General features: G+C 45.5%; 1 protein-coding gene across 1 annotated transcript; it reads right to left on the bottom strand.

Annotated features, from left to right (window-relative positions):
• Positions 1–2,302: 2,302 nt before the first annotated feature.
• On the bottom strand, positions 2,303–11,109 carry LOC144175473 (uncharacterized). Its single transcript, XM_077704561.1, has 4 exons — positions 11,100–11,109; positions 7,600–7,703; positions 6,448–6,570; positions 2,303–2,561 (listed from the first exon to the last, which is right to left on the bottom strand). Exons 1-4 carry the CDS (start codon positions 11,107–11,109, stop codon positions 2,412–2,414), a joined length of 387 nt encoding a protein of 128 aa, XP_077560687.1. The 3' UTR covers positions 2,303–2,411.
• Between the last annotated feature and the right edge of the window lie 10,543 nt (positions 11,110–21,652).

Below are 21,652 nucleotides of genomic sequence, written 5' to 3'. Positions count from 1 at the left end.
TACGTCCAACTTTGTCTCATAATAATGATACTAACACAAATCTCTCCCTTTGGACAATGCGAAGACACATACTCCGTTTCAGTTCGTGACCTGGTTTTCAAGCTGGCGCAAAACTAACAAAACACACTTAACTGCGCCCCGTAACCCAATCGTTTCAATATAATCGCTAACTATCGCTACACTATCAATAACCATCCACTGCCACAGGCATATTATAAGTACCGTGGAATATATTTCACACCCAATTTCTCCTGATCTTACCACATTGCCACCATAAGTGCTGAAGCTTCCAAATGTTTAGAATATCTACGCCGCAATTTACATAGCTGTCCCGCTCACGTCCGCCAAGTAGCGTATCAAACCTTCGTCCGCCCACAGCTTGAATTCGCCGCTTCTGCCTGGTCCCCTCATCACAACTACTTGATTAATATGCTAGAAGCCATACAGAATAGGGCGGCCCATTTCATTTCACGAAATCATGACTATCACAGCAGCATACCTCAAATTAAGCACAGCCTTTTACTTCAACCCCTGAGCACTCGCCGCGACATTTCCATTCTTTGCCTTATTCACAAATACAGGCACAGCAAGAGACCAACACCACTCCACCTTGATGTTTCTTTACTTCACGTAGGTTGCGTAATCACCCCAGTTTCACGCGGTTATATGGGTCAACTGATTCGTTCAACTCATCTGCTCTTTCTCGCGCCGTAGGTTTGTGGAATGGCCTTCCAGACATCGCATCTGTATCGGACAACAATATTTTCCGTGAATTGTTGTTCACTCTCTTCTCGCAAGAAGGTCTTACCTCTGTTTTCGACCTTTGTCTATTCTGCCATGTCCTGTATCTCCCTTTCCAACTTCTACATTTTTTCTGATTGAAGACCAATACAACCTGTGGTTCCTGCACCACAGCACCCGGTTTCTATTTTTTATTTTTCAGTGTTGCACTTTGTGACCGAGTACGAATGTTTGATACTGGAAATGTCTTTTTGCGCGCGCGTAGGTTTTGAGTTTTTTCTTGTGCTATTTCCCTTGTGCGTACTCGGGACTATATATGGAAGTGATTGGTGCGCGTCGTGTACGCATATATGGGCATCTTTGATTGTTGTCTACTTTATGTAATACCGTGTTTTTGTTCGGTATACTTTGTAATTCTTGCGTAGATTACGTGTGTGCGCTATGCTATGGTTTCACTTTTCCGTGTTATCGTTTTGCAACTGACGCTTGTATTGCGAACCTTGTCATTATTGGTTGTTCTGCTATGTTTTATAACTCACCAACTTATGCTTAATGATCTGTAACTCCTCACTTTGTTACCCCCTTACTCTATGCCATGAAGAGAGGCCTGTAAGGTATTAAGGTGTAATAAATAAGTAAATAATTCGGGGATTGACCCGTGGGTGAAGAGGGATTGGACGGCGAGAGCATTTCAAGCAATCTTCATTACAAAATAAGTAGTAAAATATTAACCACGATGTTATTGTACACCCAATAGAACCTTAATTTTTAGAAGAAATCTTCAAATAAAGAATCTACAATTTTTTTTACAATTACCTCTTTTGCAACCGATGTCAACGTATTCAAGGTAGTCTTAAACGCAATCAACACTTAAACTACTAAAGGAAATGATGCGTGCTAAACCACATGCCACCTCCGTACTTCTCGCATCCTAACCACACCAACCGCGCTGTCAAAAACGCGTGGTTCAAGCTTTAAGAACGGCATTAAAATTCGAGAAAAACATGTGGTCCGTGCGGAGCTAGCTAAGAAGCTAGACCACTGCTGAAATGACCATTCCTTCGTGTAGGGAGCGAGAGAAAAGCGAGGAGAAAAAGAATGAAGTGGGAGAGCGGGAAGATATCTGCCACCAGGCGACGTCACTTGGTGCGACGCAAGCAGATACGTCGCCAATTTGTCGCCACGGGCTTGATTGAGGTGATGCTCAGGCTTCTACAGCCCCCGTTTTTAGCGCATGACTTGGTCCCGCCAGTCAGCAAATCGGGTGCAATGAGTTATTTTTGTTCTCTGGTCATTCGCTTGACTCCGCTTGACTAGGTGCTGAACGAATTGTCAGTTATTTCTTGGGTGCGCATTCTCGTGCTTTCTGAAGTAAGAGCGGCACTACCGTAGATTTAACGTGCCGTTATCATATATAGTGACAGTAGCCAACTGTTGGGACCGCACGCCTACCTACAACAAACCACGTTAAAATGTGCCCGCTATTGTTTACAAAACCTTCACTGGTTGATCATAAAGGCCGTCGCGTTCTAAGTGTGCACCAAGGGGACGAAGACAGTACGAGGCGAAGCTGTTGGGATGGCCTTACAAGGGTGAAACTTTAATAGGGCATTGAGTAGAGACAGGGACCATCAGTCCTTTCACATAATGGCGACATGCGTGTGCGTTGGTCAAGACTGCAGGAATTTGCTAACAGTGCGCAAGCCATGGAAATTGCTCGAGTAGTTGCACTTGTTCGAATAGTCGTCGAAGTCCACGTCATACACCGCCCAGCCACGCCTTCCAGCAGGGGAACCCATGAGCTCGAAGAATTTCTTCATCTGGGAACAGTGGGAGGAAGAAAAGCAGTGAATTTAACTAGTTGCGTCGTCAAGGGCCCCTCTGAGCGAGCTAGTTTGGTTGTGTGTTGTTTTGATGATGATCAGCAGTACAATTGTGAGAGATTGTTAAAGAGTACACGATGGTGACACTTGAATACGGATCAAATCGGATTTGGTGTTCTTGTCCGCAAAAGTAGAAAATTGGTGTATCAATTCAAGATGGTATATCCGATGACAAAATGATTTCAGTGAACATACTGCCCTCGTCATGCCATCATGCTACCAACATGGGAAGTAATAGACAAGTGTCCGTCAGATTACAAAAGAGCGGATGATAATCCTGTTTTGTAATGCCTAGAGCAATCATTCAACGAATTTGAAATGTCTTCGTGGTCTTAGTCCGTCGAGGTATTCCGGCAGAGATTTAAAGTCATTATTGCAGCTTACATTACTAGATTTGTTCCAAGTTTTTATAAAAACAGAAACCAGCGAAATCTATAATGAACTCAAGAGATTATCCAAATGAAAAGGAAAATAAAACGCCTGCGCAAACAGCCAAAAAAGCTAATAAAATGAACTCTCACAGGTACGTAAGAGTCTAAAAACGGAATTGTCAGAATCAAAAAGAAAGTTATTAGATGACATGCTCGGAAACTTTATTAGAACGTCGCCACAAAATTTTGGCGTTTTGTGGGGAGCACCGGAAGTAAAAATAGACCAGATAACTATAGTACGCAACCTTGTGACGGACGCGCACCAGATAGAACATGGTTTCAATGAGTTTCCTCAGTCAGTGTTTACCCGAAGCACGCAAAATGACGTCGCCGATGTGGCAAGCCCTTCCTGAGCATGCCCCATGGAGCCTCTTTTGTTTCTCCAGGAAGGTGCGTTTCAGCAGCTGCTGAGCTTAGATTCAAAGAAGGCCAGTGGCTCTGACGAGATACCAATAAAATTTGTAAAACGATACGCCGAGTGGATGTCGTTTTATCTAGTAATTACCTTCAACAAATCCTTACGAACTCATTACTTTCCGGAATATCGGCTTTGCCCTACATTTATTCCCGTGTTCAAAAGCGGAAATGCCTGCTTCTGAACAACTATCGCCCTGTTTCCATGACATCTGTCTGCTGCAAGCTCATGGAACATGTAATCGCAAAACATTACATGCATTTTCTGGAAACAAATAAGTTACTTGATGCAAACCAACATGGGTTTAGGCGGGGCCTCTGCACTGTTACGCAACTAGTGGAGATGGTCCACGACTTTTCGGTGGCCTTATACGAGCAAAGGCAGATACATGTAATATGCGTTGATTTTAGGAAAGAATTTGATAAGGTGCCTTATAGCAAACAGCTTTATAAATTTCGTTAAGTTGGTATTGGTAATTTTGTTTTAGAAGGAATACAAGCATATTTAACAGATCAGAAGCAGGTTGTACGTGTTAGTAATTCAGTATCGAGTTTGTTGGATGCATTTTATGGTGTGCTACAGGGGTCGGTACTCGGGCCATTATTGTTTTTGATTTACATTGATGATGTTGCGACGGTTGTTCAGCCGCCAGTGTTGTTGAAGCTCTTCGCAGATGACTGTTTACTTTATTCCGCAGTTACCGGTGAAGATGACCAGATCAACATTAACCAGTGTCTCCAGGGTTTTTATGCTTCGTGTCAAAAATGGGACATGAAAATCAATTATGCCAAAACCACTTTTGCGCACATTACCCGACGGAAAAGTGTTTTTTTGCTTCCAGTATCACATTTGAACTGTTGTTTAAAAAAAAGTGACTAGTTTCAGGTATCTCGTTGTAATTATCGCTGATGACCTCAACAGGAGAACCCACATTAAAAATGTGTGCTCGGTATCGTACAAAAAGCTGTGTTTCCTTCGGGGAAAACTACAAAATGCAACGAAAGACGTCAAGCTAATGGCATAAAAAGTAGTTATTCGCCCTGGTCTTGAACACACCGGCGTAGTTTGGAATCCCCATCAAGAAGGCCTGAAAGCTGAAATTGAGAGAATTCAAAGACTCGCCACCAGATTAATATGTTCAAAATACAAAAAAACTGACTCGGTTACCAACATGCTGAGCTCATGCAATCTGGAACGGTTAGCAACTAGGCGGCAAAGGAACAGGATAAAGTCATTATTTCAGGTTCTTCATAGACATATACACATTGCTAAAAACATGTAAGTTCGATCCCCTGGTAGACATAGCAAAAGGTTAAATCATGAATGCAGCAATCCGACTTTATGCCGCCCGCCCGAACATCTTTCTTTATTCGTTTTTCCCGTTGCCATAGAAAACTGAAATAGTCTGCCTACACAAATTGCTGAATGTATCAATGTTAAAGCGTTTGAAACTTTTCTTGACAGTGATGCTCCTTGAAATCATGTTCCTTGAAACACATTCGATGTTCTGCGCTCCTTGGCAGCTATTGCATGCACTTCGTATTTGACAATATCGACAGTGTTCGATGTCTTCTGTGCGCTTTTGATTTTGTTTTTTTTGTTACTTGAAAGTGAATTGATGTTATTTTTATGTCTGATGTATTCTCTCCCTGTAATGAGCCTCAAATCAGGGCTGAGAGTATGTGTAAATAAACAAATAAATAATAAAAACGAAGCCATGCGACGATTTTTCGCTCACCCGGTAAATGCATCTGCAAAGGATATACATATATACCAATACGTGGTTTATCAGATAAAGGTATACTATTGTGCTCTTTATCAACACCGATTCATGTATTGTCTTATCCATAACCGTTTTTTTTTGCCATTTTCGAGCAACCGCTTTGGCACAATGGAAGGCCGTTTTTGCGTAGGCATCGTGTGTGTTAAGATCTTATCAGAACTTTTCAGCCGACTGACGGGCTTACGGGGAAATGCATTAGTTTTTTGACAGGACACCACCGGTCCCACTACGAAATCTCTTACTTTAAAGTCAGTTCTTGCGTAAACTGCGAGTGAGGCAATGGCAGTTTATATGCTCTCTCGCTAAAGGTTGCGGGCATTGAAGACATGTGACCACTGATTGGAGTGACACTTATACAGATCTCGCGATGTCCGCCTAATGTAGACCATGTAATTATGGTAACTAAATTATCGGCGGCAAAATAAAACGGAATAAAAATGGAAGGCTGGCATGGCGAGTGGTGTACTATCTCCTACTCGTGGGCAGTCTATCCACTGGGATATTTTGAAGCCTGTGCGTGAACGTGTGCGTACCAAAATACAGCCTTTCGAAAAATGCAACCTCTCACGTGTATGTATTACGTCGTTACACATCGACGGCTTAGAAGTTAATTTCGCGTATTGAAATAAATATTGCTTAATTCAGTTTTCCATATTCTGCCCACAGCCTATTGTTCAAACACCCCTAATGTGTTGCGGCATGATAACATATGGTTTAAAACTGGTTCTTCATTCAGAATTGTGATGGATTCCGATAAAACAGCGCACTTTATAGAGTATTTCCAGCACAAAACAAGGGCTGGTTTGCGTGTTGGGGTTACCCGTTTTCTGAGATCGTTTTCTCCATTTTAGGACCATGTGTTTGGAACTGGGAACAAATAAACCCTTTTGATCATTTTCAGTCGTTTCCTGCGACCTAACTGTTTCGTAAACTACAAAACACTTGGCAGGCTTACTCGGTACTTCATACGCCGTATGAGAAATATATGTTGCATTGCATGCACTACTACACAAAAAAAAGGGGTGCTATAATGACACATTCGGTAATTCATGATAACTTTGGTGTTAGCACTTGCCCCGTGGGGCAAATGTTCTTGAATCTTTAGTACACACGTTTTGGCGTGTTTTGCTGCCACGGAATAGCAGATTCCCAGATAGCTGCCGCGGGCACTTTTCCTTTGTGCAGAGGTAATACCTTTGTTTGCATGGTCTCGGAAGTGTCGTAGGCCAGAAGAAACCAGTTGTTACCGGAGCCAGTGTACATGAATTGCCCAGCTTTGTCAAGCCGCACCGGCTCAGTGTGGTTCTCCACGCATGCCTGTACCAGAGAGGGAGGGCGGAAAAATGTCGATCAGCACAAATATAAAAGTGCCATAAAGAAGTGCCAAACCTATGAGGAACAGCTATGAAGCTGTGAAGCTCACAGCTATGAAGCTGTGAAGGAACAGCTATGAAGCTCACAGCTATGAAGCTGTGAGGAACAAACGTGGAAAATTCCAATAAAGGGCTGTAATAGCAATTATGTTCTCAGAACCTTTGAAATGAAAAGCTGTTGAATAAAGGTTAAGGGTTGCAGTGATTACGCGCGCTGAACGTAACGGGAATGCGATACAGAAGAAGCTGTTGCCGTTCAAGCAAGACGTGTTACATTTCGTTGAAAGCCGCCGTGAATTCGAGCACAGACCGTTTATTTATTCTTACAACAGACGTCAAAGCGAGTGAACACTGGTGTCAAACTAATCGTGAGCATGTAAAGATGACGCTTCGGACCTACATTTGAAGACGCGGGCTTGGGTTGGAACACTCTAAAATTGAAACATTTAGGTCCAAGGCCTGGCAAGGGAATGAAAGCTTGAATTTTTTGATACGACAGTTTCTCGCAAGCTCGCCACGAAACAAAATCTAGCATTTCATGCTCAAAGATTAACTGAACTGCGTTAGAACGTTTCACGTTGCAAGAAGAAATTATCCGGAATGGCGGTTAGACGTCGTAGATGAACGTTTCCTCCTCTCTGATGCACGCACGCCCTTGAGTGCACTGACAATTGTTGCAATACTAGATGTGTTTCCTGACGTGTACCGAATCGAACGACGGTTGATAAATTAACCAGTTCGGAGGGTGGTTGTGAAAAGCATGTACCGCCACCCCACGGCCGTAAGTTTCGTTAGGCTGAGATGCGTGCTGCTATTGCCAAAGCAGGTTATTTAACCACCACTCTAAGCTCACGCCACACAGGTCGCTTGTAAAAAAGAAAGAATACGTGCCTGAGTGTGCTCTACGGGCGAAAAGTAGCGCGACTGCCAATACCCGCCCAGATTGAACTTGACGTTCGTTTTCACAACGTACACTCCTGAGTTCAGTTTCCAAAATGCTCCGGCCATGGTGAAGGAGACCATCACCGTCGAATTTTTTAGGGACTTCGTAGCCTTCAACTGGGTCGCGATGTCTTTCTGAAAGAAAAAGAAAGAAAAAGAAAAGGTCTTCCTCAAAGCAGGCTTCCAAAACTTGTTTTCCGAGCTCGGCTTATTTGCAACAACCGTGAAAGCCTAAATATAGCTTGTATTGCTTTTCAGAGGCATCAGTTTTGTCTACGAAAACCACATCTGTATTCGAGAAAAAAAAGGACTCAAAATTGGCGTAGTTTTGTAATAAAATCAGACGTGAGTGGCTACACGCACCCTAAAGAATAAATTCCATATTTAGACCCATATTATAAAAATAACATCTCTGGAGACGAATTACAGCCCCGAGTAACTATATTTATTGCACAGTTCACCGAGGAAGCATGTTGTGGCGCCGGAGTTGCCTTTTGAAAGAAATGCAAAGTTTTCTGTTTGGCAAATGCGATAACTAGTTCCTTTTTTTAAGGTCAGTATATATTAAAAAACAATGTAACTTCACTTTTAAGTATTGAGAGGCGCCACACTTTGGCAACCGATTCTTGCCTACGTGACGTCGGCGTATGCGTTCGAGAACGCTTCAAGTAAATGCAGAATACAGTTGCCGATAAAAACGTGGCGATAGCAAGTGGGACAACAACAACAACAACAAAAAAAAAACTAAGAAAAACGTTGTGATGGTTGCGTAAGTGTGAGAACCAAAAAGTAGAACATGGGGGGGAGGAAGAATGCGAAAGAGGAGAGTGCGGTTTATTGCACCTTCGGCCGCGGGTGCATTTCCCGGCCGCGGCGGCCCCTTTTATGATGGAGGCGAAAAGCGAAAACGCCCATGGGATCGACATTTCGGCGCAGTTTAATGATACCCAGGTGGTCAAAATTAATCCGCAACCTTCCCCTACGGCGCGCCTTGTCTCCTGTGTAGTGTTGGTACGTAAAACTTTGCAAATCAAAAAATATGAGCACGAGGTCGCGGGTTCGATTTCCGGCCGCGGCGGCCGCTTTTCTGATGGAGGCGAAAAGCAAAAACGCCCGTGTGTGCGAGATTTCGGCGCACGTTAAAGATCCCCAGGTGGTCAAAATTAATCCCGAGCCCTCCACTACGGCGCGCCTCATCGCCTGCGTTGCGTCGGCGTGTTAAACCCTACAATCAATCAATCAAATCAATAAATTATCGCACCACCCTTTCACTAAGTGGTGACGACGAGACCGACGGATTGAACCATACTGTAACATTCGTATGGAGGGGACAGCGCGCTACAGAGTAGGGCTGCGAGGGTTTCGGTGTTACGTCAATGTACAGTCAAACCCGTTTATAGCGAATTGCAATATGCACCGCGATAAGTTCGATATATCCAATAGTTCGATATAGCCGAACCCGCTTATAACGAACTTATCGTTACAAGTTCGCAATCCGCGGGAGCCCCCCTCCTCCTCCCCAACTCCACCATTCCCGCATGCAAAAACGAAAACAGTAAAGTAGCCATTACCATACCAAAAATAATCCATTTATTGCAAGTATTAAAGCTACTTTCCGCCTGTACTGCCTACTTTGCAAAGAAAAAAGTGGTGAATTTTTGTTTTCACTTTCGTTTTGGCGGCTTCAACTAGCATAGCATTCTCTACACGAAACATTATTTGCACCAGTTCGAGTCCGCGTCCTCCAAAATCTAAGAAGCATTGGCGGAGCACATTGATTGCCGAAAGCGCTTCATTATAAGCGTCGGACGGCTTTCACTCGCCACATCACCGGGAATGTGGGGGAGCTCTTCCCACAGTTCACCGATGCTGCTGTCTTGGTCCGGACTCGCTGACTGCGCAGGTTCCGTCGTGAGTCCCGCGCGTCGGAAGCAGTTAAGGAAAGTGTTGGGCGTCATGTCGCTCCGTGCGAGGCGCAATGTCTAAGTCGCAACTCTTGCTCCGTGGTCGCGTCCAATCCACATCTCAATCGCCGCTCCGAGACCATGCATTTCGGCGGCCATTCTAGGCGCGCAGAGTTCGATATATCGGATGTGAACTTCGTTATAAGGAATATGTTTCCCATTTATTTCCGTAACTGAATTATTTTTGTTCGATATATAGCATAATTCGTTCTACCCGGGTTCGTTATAGCCGGGTTTGACTGTAGAGTGTGAACTAGGCCCATTACAACGTGGTGCAACGTAAGCTCGAATGACATATGTTAGAACTGAATGACGTTAGCGCTGTGAGCTTCGGGGGGTTGTAGATAAAATTCGTCGGTTAAACACAGTATTGCCTAAGCGAGTGCACCATGGCCCATTGTGAGGTTTCAGCTGAGTGCCCATGGTTCCGGGTTATTAGCCACTTATCAAGGTGGTAAAACGTATATCATGGCAACGAAATACTATAGCAGCTACGTTATAATTTCGCATAACCGAGAATTGCGAGACAATAACAACTGATTAGCGAGGCGTTTAGAGCGGCTACTTGTCGTGTCGCTCCTGATTTGGTGTTAGCTAATGAGAGTTCAAAATATATTTGGCAGAGCTGAAACTTTGGTGCCGTTGGCCTTTCACTTACGAGCTATTGTGTTTCAGGTTTTTTTCTATTAATATTTCCAGGTCTTAATTTTTTATTTACTAACGCGAGGCAAAGCAATGTCTACGCACTCGACGAATTTAAAGGGCATCAGCTATTTGTCGCTCTGCGTTTGCATGCCTTGTATGTGCGAGCACAGCCCCCAGCACACCACCGCCAAAAGTGGCTGGTCAGCAAGTGCTTCAGGACTGCTTTGTGCCGAATCCAGATTTCTGAGGGAGCTAGTAGAAGCAAACCTTAATTTACAAAAAAGTACAGTCTTTGTCAAAATTTTGTGGGCCACGAAGACCGTGGCCGGTGCAGGCCCATGGCAGAGCAGGGGCGCTGTACTTGCTGCTGTCGGCTGGTTTCGCGTCTAAAGAGAGTGAGGAGAACTTTCGCGCTTCCTTTCGTAGTATGGCTGGCGCGATCAGTGCAGCGGGGCCGGTTTCTCAAAGCAGGCGCACTTCGCTTCAGCACAGGCACTTTGAGTAGCACTTTGCGTGCCGGACACACTACAAAAGCAAGAGCAAAAGTTCCCCTCGCTCTCTTTAGCCGCGCAACCAGCCGACCGCGGCTATCGCAGCACCCCTGCTCGGCAGAGTGCCTGCTCCGGCCAGGGTCGCCGTGGCCCGCAAAATTTGTACAAGGACTGTACCTTACTTACTTCACTGAGTAGTGTTCAAAATATTACCTTAGCACAAAACTGCGAGTAAGAAGAGCAATTTCGTCGAAGGCATTGCCAACACTCCGAATTACAACCAGGCAATTGCCGCATCGCTGTGTTAAACTTCTCGCTTAGATTTCTAAACCGCAGGTTCGTATCCAAAATTTCTTGATTCACTTATGTATGGTTATGTGGCTTCAGCACGGAAACATTGTCGCTTCAGATGGTTTTGTGTGCCTTCTTACCTTCGGCCATGTCCGTACAGGCATGGGTCACCGTGCTTGACGGACGTGAAAGGTGACAGTACACCCGATATAAAAGAACTTGCCATTTACAAACAGGGAGGTAGTCACTCTTACAACTCCGATGAACACCGTAAGACTGACAGCTTCCCCATCGCGCTTTTCAGTTCGTTGCTTTTTTTTAAACTTACGTCCTTAGCAAACATTGGTTCAAAAACCGTGTTCCTCGGGCGCACTTAGGACTTTGGCGATATCCACTAATGACAACACCGGGGTTTCCGATTGATGTAGAATACTAGTTTTTTGTCCTAATGAAATCTGCAGGTACACTTAACAATACTTTATTTGTTCAGGAAAAAACCAGTCAAAACACGCTACACAAGGGGAGAGCAAGGACAAGGACAGCCGCTGGACTTGAAAGAACTTCCATAAACGCTTTTTCACCCAAAATGACAAAGGCGCAAGTGGGTCACCCCTCACCGTTTCAAAAAAAAAGCAGTGGCTTAGCTCGGCTATGCCAGGATAGACGTAGCGTGAGCTTAGGTTTAGGCGGTTATTCTTAGGTTTCCTGGTTGTCTAGGATCAGTTGATTATCACGCTTACTGCTGCTAAAACGATTTCCAATCCAATCCAATCCAATCCAATCCAATCCAATCCAATCCAATCCAATCCAATCCAGTCCAGTCCAGTCCAGTCCAGTCCCTGCTCCTCGCACTTGCGCAGCACGGCTCTCCAGGAACCACGCGAAACGGCTATCAAGCGGCTCCGGCGCAGTGTCAGACTTGGCTACTGCGCAACAGAGGCGCACAGCTGGGCACGCGCCGGCACCAGTGGGTCTGCTGCTGCTATGACGCCACTCCTCTGGAATGAGCAGGCCGGCGAATGTGCAGACCCAATTCTCTACACACCCCTACTCCGTTTGTATTAATCAAATTCAATCCAATACAATGCAATTTAATCCAATCCAATCCCAATCCAAGCCAATCCAGGCCAATTCTATTCAATGCAATCCAATCCAACCTAATCCAATCCAATGCTCTCGGGCTTGCGCAGCACGGCCTTTCAAGGTCGACGCCAAACTGCTCAACCTCGGCCAGTGTAGCTTACGCTACAAAACCCAAGATCGTTACAGAACTCTTACACATTTGTGATCTTATGCTGCATTGTAAAGCGCTAACCACATGGAGCGATTTTTCCGGCGACGCGATGAGCGACGCGACTAGGATCCGAAGTCGCTGATCCAAAGTCACTCGCCGAGGCAACTGAGGACGGCGATTTCAATGTTGCCGCACTGCGCATAGTAACGCGCTTGGTACGCTGGTTGTTTACTAACATTTTTTTCTTCATTTGTCATAAAAAACACGACTTAAAAGTATTACGCCTTTCTACCTTGCTTTTTGCACTTCATTGCATCACTCAAACTGGTTTGGGTTACCGACAGGGCGCGCTTTTCCTTCTGCGCCTCGTCTCTCGGCTACAACATGAACGCCGTGATGAATTCGCTTCCTTGACGTAGTTTTTATGCAGAAATGCATTATAGTCGGGGGTTGTCGTGCGTCCCTTGGCCGGCGTGCGCAGCGCGTCTGAAGATGATTGTGGCATGATGCCCCTAGGGATTGGCCAACCAAACAATCCATCACGAGATAGCTTCGCGTTCAACCACCATCGTCATCTTCTCGTAGGGGAACCGCTGAAGAAGAAGAAGGAGAAGAAGACAAAGCTGCGAAGAGGAGGGCTGCGTGAGTTTTGGCTACCGTTATCCTCCTCGGCTGGCGCATCTTCCCGATCTGAACCCGGTCGAAGAGCGGCTCATCGCGCCTCGACTCCCCTTCATGAGCATCAGGCGGCTGACTCGAGGCAACGGGCAGTTTGGAATCAAGGGACAGGCGGTGAACGTGCCCATCGACGTATCGAAGGTTGTGCGGTGCCTTCCTCGCATGGTACCTGAGGACGTTGCGTTTGACGTTCGCATTTCTGCATCCTCACAATCCCCCTCGGGGAGGTGCGGGGGAATTTTTTGCTACACGGGTCTCACCCAGTGTGTGCTGGAGCCTTCTCCCTTCTGCTTCAGCATGTACACAAGCTTTACCATGCAAAGCTTTTTTTGCCGCTCCATCGCAAACGCCGTCTGCGCGGATTTTACGCGCGCGCAAAATCTGCCCCCCATTCTCTTCCAAAACCGGAGGTTGCGTGCTTACGTAGGGGCTCTTCTATTGGCTAGTCGCTGAGACCACTTCCTGGAGGCGAGCGACTGTTTCTGGCGACCCAGAACCGAGCGATGCGATGAGCGACTTGGTCCGCGGCGAAAAGTAGTTCGTCGCTAGTCGCGTCGCTCCCCAAGTCGCTTGCAAAATTGCTCCATGTGGTTAGCGCTTAGCACAATGTGCCCATTGTGGCGCGGGCTGCTTCGAGGAATAAACGAGAGCCGGTGGATGACTTCTCGATCGAGAAAGGAGGGGAAAAATGCATCAGTGAGCCTTCAGTGGGATTAACTGCTAGCGTAAGTTAATGCAGCCTAAGATGAAAACCAGTCACTGTCCTTATCTTTGGCTCTCCTCTTGTGTAGCGTGTTTATACTGGTTTCGCCCTGAACAACATGAACCAACAGGCCCAGACTTCCACTTTACGGCTTTATTTGTTCATGAGGGCTGCTTCACCACTGCGCTAATCACTGCAACTGATGCTCATGCTTTTGCAGCTTTTTATTACACACGCTAGCTGGCTTCATTGAGGATATAGTGGCATTTTGTCTGACCTAATAAAATTGAGGAAGTTTACATTACGTTACCGTGTACTCCATGGCTTCAGAAAATGGCATCAATGATTAGGAAATATAGCGTTCTGGCGGAGGTTAACCAGAAATGCCGTGTTATTTGTAGCGCTGCGACTTTTCATTGGTCCGGAATACGGGGCATATTCAAGTTTTTGATCGTTCCATTTGCGTCCTTTATAGCGGGCGCGCTAATGTCCGCTACATAATTCATACATCGATTACTTCCTTACAGGTTTCTTCACAAAGCGGGTGCAAACGTGCCTGTAAATTAGAATCCACTGATGGCGTTGGCATGGACATTATTGGAACAACACGCTCACCGAGTTTAAAGACGGAGCTTATGGAGGTAAATTTAGCAAAGCCTTACGACTTCAGTGACTGCTTACTGCAGTGTGCCTAAAAGGCTCTTAAATGCAGAATCTAAATGAAATGGCGAAAGCGGTACAAATGAATGTCAGACAGTTTGTCGGTTTTGGTCCCCACACACCTAATGATCCGAGTGGTCAAGAACTGTATGAGCTTCATGTAATGCAGTTTTCTAGTGAACACACGCCATGAGGTAGCGGCTATGCCATTTCCTCCACTGAGTCAAAGATTTGCCAAAATTTCAAATAGGGCCGATTCGTGAGGGCCTTAAAATTAAGCCAAAATGCAAGTACATGAGTGCTTTAATGTAATGACACAACTTTTGTAACAGCCATAGGTGTGGGTTTGTTGAGATGTGCTAAAATGTATCTGAGAATGCTTTTAAATATCGCCAGTTCACAGACAAAACGCTGCCGATACTACAAGCAGTAGCCCTTTACGCCGACACTGTGTACAGCGTCGTCGTCGTAAGAAGACACGATAGCACACACAAGGTGTACGACGATAAATGGGCTTCTTAAAATTGTTAGGGGGCAAACAGCTCCTAGGTTAGCAGTTGAACTTCACACGCAGGTCGCATTTTGTAGCCCGATTTGTCGACTACTGAGAACGGCAAAGGCACCGACCTGCTTATCTACAAAATGGATGAAGTGGATAAAAATATTTTCGCGCGTTGGAGAGCTGGCGGCCGTCCTGGTCGCAATGGCAAGGTTACAGTGTGGTAACACCTGACGTATCTAAAACAGAGCATGCGGCGCTCCGCAGACTGCCGTGACGGATTTCGTTCTCTCTGTAATCGCAACTAGTGCCACTCTTTCTTTGCCTCGTTGATATCAAACTGCTTGGTACCTATTCAGTGTTTATTCACTTGCCATGCGACATTTCCCGCATCGGTAGTATTTGCTTTCATCCAAGTTGCCAGTGCCTTCATTGCAACGTTAAGGAAGCCTCTTGCCTAACTATGCCAGTAATGTGGTTCGGCGTCCCCCTCTCACGACCGCAATTCGAAAGAAAGATGGTAAAACAGACCTTATTCTACGTGTCGAATATAGATTTCAAGCGATGACCTTGCTTTTTTGGGTACTTTTGGTGACAAGATGGTAAGATCTAAGAAATATGGGTCAGAATCGTCGATGTTCTTAAGCTGTAACACCCCTGGCCTCCGGGGCGGTTGGTTACGTAGCACTAGTGGCAGAAAACAGGTGTGCTGAACGAGACAGCAGAATATTCTTAATTTGTACGCACGCGAAAGGCAGTCAGGGAGATTCATAAACAAAATCAACGCCCGTTTTCCCGCATTTGGGAGCGATATATGATATGCTAGCTGACTACCCGGCGGAGCCCTGGTTGGTTAATTCTTAATTACATGGTGATATTGTGCTCAAATGACTGTTTACCTATGAGGTGTGTTATATTAGTAGGTGTGAGAAATAACCGTCAGTAAATGTATTATAATAACTAATCTGGGCTTCTACGGGAGGCGTATCGTTACAGGAAGTCTCAGTAGATGATGCGTGGTACTGGAATGCGCGAAAATTGAACTCAATTGCACTTTCCTGGGGTAAAATAAAGACCGCTCACCTTTTTATATGCTTGTTAGGACAAAATAGTAAAATTGGTTTTGGGTAATTAACTGGGCAACATTTTTAAGCCTAAAGAAATTGATATATACCGTATTTTCGCGCGTATAACCCGCATCAAAAGTGCGGAAATTTCCGGGGTGATGTAGAGGTGCGGATTATATGCGAGGTATTTCCTTTGGTGCAGCTTCACCGCAATGCGCGTTGGGCCGTGATGCCCCTACAGCAGTAGCAGGGAATAAGCCACTGTTATTTCATTGACAGTGCTTATTTTGCACACACAGCGCAAAAATATACTAAACTGAAAAAATGTATACGGCAAGTGATCTAGTTACGTAGTCAGCTACGTAAGTTCTTTTGCATAAAAATGCGTAATGTTGCTTGAGTAGTAGATTTGGTCCATCTTTTTTTGTATAAAATATGCGGGCAATATGCGTGGATGTATTTTTTTTATTCGTCGATGGAAGGTGAAGGTGCGAGTTATATGCAACGGCAGGTTACACGCGCGAAACTACGGTATATCAACGGGCTGAATAGTTATTTGGAAATCTGTAAAAAGAAGGAATTTGCCCAAAATCCTCATATTCCTAATAGGTGGCTGTTATAAAAAAATTTAGTAAAACAGTTTTTTGACAACTGTATCTGTTATGTATATAAAAAAGCCTTTTCGTTATCCTGACGGGCCTGTAATAAGAAGAGGAATCTTCTAACAAAATATTTTACACTGTTACACCTATGGGGCTTGTTATTTGCACAAAAAGCACTTGCAATATTCAGATACTACACTATAACATGAATGTGCCCCTGAAATTTTAAGACTTCTGCACGAGCGGGTGCCGCTTCTCGACAAACGCCTCTGTGCAATTGAAGCAACCAAAAAGAAGCACAAGAAACCTAAACACTGCTCATTACCTTCAAGCCCGACGGTAAAGCTCGCCTCCTTGTAAAGGATGGTGACTCCTTCCCTTCCACCTAATGCACCTACAACATCTCCACCCCCATACAACTTTGGCAATGGACCTGTCGATCCTTCTGTACCAAAAAGTCATCACTTTTTCCACTCATCCAGCAACATTTTCCCGATGTTGTCGGCTTACAAGAAACCGACACAGACAAGGTAACTCTCCGAGATTATGCAACATACACCACGAACTCCACAGCACGAACAACCGTCCTCGTACGAACCAATCAAACAGCGCAGCTCCATTCCATCCCTACAACCATTGACTACACCTTTGTCAAAATACTCCCTTAAAAAACTACCTAGTCTCTACATCCTCAGCATATACAGCCCTGCCACCACCCAACTCGCTCAAATTGACCGATTATTCAAGCAAGCAAGACAGTGCACCACAGGACACAAGTTGGCAACCTTAGGCGACTTTAACGTGCAGCATACGGCACGGGGATATTTTCGCAAGAACCGCAAAGGAAGCAAACTATACGAAACCATCTAAAAATCATCTACATCTCTGAAACTTACCACAGAACCCGACCCGCCACGAAAATAGCGTATCCCGTGATAGCCCGCATTTTCTAACCCTGACCTACATTAAAAATGCCATTTGGGCGTGTCTGAAAAAAACGCTGGGGAGTGATCACTACATAATAGAGCCACAAATCCCTTACAACAAAAATACTCATCAACGAATTGGAACAGCCCACCTGACCGATTGGAAGCGATTCAGAGAACTCTCCCCCACGGATTCGATCCATAATCTGGAAGATTGACCGCCAAGCTACTTACAGAAATGGGCAAGCACACTAAATAAATCCAACTCGCTCAGGAAAACCCTTTCGTAGACAACCACCTTCGCCCCCAGTGGGATCCCCGTATAAGACTGCTCAAACGCTGAAAAAAAAAACAGAAAACGAATCGAAAACTCCGAATCCGCATAGCCCAGATCACGCTAGAAGCAGAAGCATATGCTCACCAACTAAGCCGGCAAAAGTGGACTCAGTTTTGCGACAAACCTCAAGGAACACTCGGACCTTTCCGCACCTTGCATTTACGTCGGTCTTTTATGGTACGAAAGAATCAATAGCGTCTACAGCACACCAACTCCTACGGATCATTCACAACCACACAGGGACTGAACAAGACCTGCTAAAATAACTAAAACGACCGCTTGAAGCGTCGCCGCCTCATCATCCCACGATACTTCCACCATATATCGGCCATTCTAATTCGGAGCTTGATGCACCCTTCACCGTAACTCAAATTGAAGCTGCAGTGGACAACCTCACCAGGAACAATACCCCCGGAAAAAAAATCCAAATAAACTCCTCCGTAACCTGTATCCCGTAACCCTCGACAATCTACTAAACTACATCAATGAACACTGGATCTCAGGCACCTTGCCTTCACAATGGAAGCACGCAGACATAACACTGATCCCCAAACAAGGATAGCCACTTAACACCAAGAACCTCTGACCTATCTCCCTCACACCCCACGTAGGAAAAATCTTAGAACATATGTTTCACGATCGCCTCTCACCCCATATCGAAGACAACAATTACTTTCCTCACACTCACACAATGTTCGGTTTTAGGCCGCACCTCTCCGCTCAAGATATTTTACTTCAGCTGAAAGAAGATATACTGAGCAAGTTGTCAAATCAGCACAAATATTCCATTCTTACATTAGACATCAAAGGTGCTTTTGACAACGTTACACATCGAGGACTCAGCTCAATCAACTGTGGACAACGTCTTTGAAACTATGTCACCGTATTCCTCACCAACCGTACCGCCATAGTGGACAGTGGACACCTACGTCAGACTCCTTCACAACCATACCGCAGGGTACCTCGCAAAACTCCGTTGTTTCACCACTACTCTTCAATATCGCAATGAAGGACTTCCCACCACTTCTGGAAGCAATCCCCAACCTCCGACATGAAATACATGTGGATGATCTCACACTATTGACCCCTACAGGATCGATCAGTGCCCAAGAAGATGCCCTCGAAAGTGCAATACACGTGACACAACAATAGCTCCAAGCACGCGGTCTTGAATGTGCAACAGAAAAATCGGCCATTTTACCACTCAGCAAAAGAAAAACAAAAACGCGCGAGATATCCCGACCCGGAATTCAAGATCAACAACCAGCCAGTCCCAAACGCCCCCTACCTTCGAATATTGGGAATAACCATTTGAAAGGATGGCTCAGATTCCCAAACGATCGTCCCCCTACAGCGAACCCTCGCATAGCTCATGCACCTCATACATCGCGTCTCCCATCGTCGCTTTGGCCTTAAAGAAACAGACACGCTTCGCATCATACAAGCCGTCTTCAAGAGGCGGATAGCGTATGGTGCTCCATACCTAACCCTCAAACAAGCCGAGATCTTTAAACTTAACTTAGCGATCCGCGAAGCATACAAGACAGCCCTGGGCCCCCTCCCGAAGACCGCAAATACGAAACACCTGCAGCTTATGGGATGAAATCGAAGAAGCACGCCACACCTCTCAAATACAGCGGCTTAAATTAACTCCTACGGGTAGGGAAACGCTCTTGAAATACAATATTCTATACCGCCCAACCACAACCAAAAATTCGCACCCCCCTGGCTATACGAAAAAACATTCGCGTTGGTCCAATCCCACGCCGAGCAGCAAGATCCCGAAACATTCGCAATCAATACCACCACCTCCCATGCACCAGATACGGACGCATCGCCATACCCCCCAAAGGTGCACAAGCCGCCAGCGTGGTCAATGCCAAAGGTACTGAGTTCACTGCAGTGACTGTTTTCACCAACTCCATCAAAACAGCTGAAGAGGTTGCCATCGCCGTTGCCGCCACAACAGGTGAATAATTTTTAACCATTATTACTGACTGCCAAGCCGCTTGCAGGAACTACCTAAAAGGACGCATATCGCAACCAGACATGACAATTCTACAACAAGCGAAACCACTCCCAGAACTGCAAATATGTTGGACTCCAGGTCACGAATTCCTCAGGGGTAACGAGGCGGTACACTTCGTTGTCCGCGCTCATTCGCACTGGGCCGTTTCCCACAAGGCCCACAAACCCCCATCCGAAGCATCAGGTAAGCCCACCCAACTGCAAACATACGCCGAAATATTCGCTCACTATAGAAACGAGCGTCGAAAATACCCCTTCCCCCATTTGCACCTCTCTCGTAATGAACGTACTACCTTTCGGCGGCTACAGAGTAACTCCTACCCACATAACACCCATTTACATGCCATGTATCCCACCCTATACCCTGCCACATGCAAATCCTGCCCCCGCCAGGCACCCTATACCACATGGTATGGGAGTGCCAGAAATCCCCTACCCTCACCCCTAATCCCAACCCTACCTATGAGCAGTGGGTGGAACTGCTGACCAGCTCCAACCTCTCACACCAGCAACGATTGGTGGAGAGGGCACGGATGACGAGCACGGTACAAGGCATCCCGGACTAAGGAAGCTTCCCACCGCGGGCGGGTGCCCTAACTTCAGCACCTCTACTCAAATAAAGTTTATTCATCATCATCGCCCTTTAGCTGTGCTGGACCACTGAATTGGTGATTGGTTTTGTGTATTTGTATGTGCAACATCTATCAGCAGAAACTAGTTGGATATGTCAATCAGAGAAACAAATATTGGAAAATTTTTTAACGCACCCAACTTGCTTTAAATGCATATTCCCATCATAAGTGTTGGTGAGAGGAAGAAGCCTGAAACGATATTTGGGAAATCCCTACGGGCCACATATGCACGGAAAATGAACTTCGATACCTGCACACTCGAGCGGGACAATCAGATATTTGCGAGAAAACAATCTCCCCCTTTACCTTTGTGAGAGGTGTAATTTCCAGAAATCCTGCCTTCGTGAGCCCCTACGACATGATAGAAGTGCACTCCAAAAGTTTCAAGCCATTACGTATAGTAACTTTGGCTGGGCGTTGATGAATCTATTAATCAGCCAGTGAGTGCATCGTGCACTATTCTTTGAGGGCGCATATTGAAGAGACACTCCGCTTCATGATTCCGGCATGCACAGAAATCACTGTATCATGTAAGGAAAAACATATCCAGATTCGGCTTGCAGCTGTTTCGATTGATAAATAACGAACACGCTAGTGTTCAGCTCCACGTTATTGAGACCCAGATTGACAAACACAAAAAGTTTTACCGAGCAGGGCCGCACCTCAACAGCTCTCACAGCTTTTTGGCCGCAGCGGCTAGGTGATCACGGAAACTAAAAAAAAAGTGTTCATTAATAAAGTGTCTTGGCCAAGTATGAACATAACACCTTGGCATGTCTGCGTTCGAGATATACACTAAAGTACACAATAAAAGTACTCCCTACCATCAAGTGCGGGCAGTCTGCTTTTTGGTTCTCTTTGAGAGCACAGCCATCCCAGGTAGACGGACCATTGGAGTAGCTGAACAAGTCCATTTTTTTCTTCTTGAAGAGATGAGAGATGGCTACCAGTACTGTGATCGGGTAAGTTCTGAAAGGAATGCCAGCATCAGTTTAAAAAAAATCTTGGTTTGAACAACGCCGCTGCGGTGTAGGCCTGAAAGCGTTGTACCGCTCGAAGCGATAGCCACCAATTGGAAATTTGACTGATATCGGCATATTATGCCCAGCATAATATTTCGAGAGGTAACCCTGATGCACGTTTATTAGTCACAACTTCGCGCACAAAATAACCTGGGATACCATCACTTGGGATTTCATGCATAGATTCATTAGGCTTTGCACTGGTTACAAGAGTACATTGCTTTCAAACTAACAGAGTGCATTATTGGGACGCAACAACAAGAGCTCCCCAACACGGAAGATATTTTTAAGATATCGGTAGTTTC

The sequence above is a fragment of the Haemaphysalis longicornis genome, unplaced genomic scaffold (assembly GCF_048455015.1).
Source record: "Haemaphysalis longicornis isolate Haplotype H1 unplaced genomic scaffold, Haemaphysalis longicornis Haplotype H1 scaffold_3, whole genome shotgun sequence".
In the NCBI taxonomy this organism is placed as follows: Eukaryota; Metazoa; Arthropoda; class Arachnida; order Ixodida; family Ixodidae; genus Haemaphysalis; species Haemaphysalis longicornis.
The sequence above is the reverse complement of the archived record's forward strand: the minus strand, read 5'-3'. Positions and strand labels throughout refer to the sequence as shown.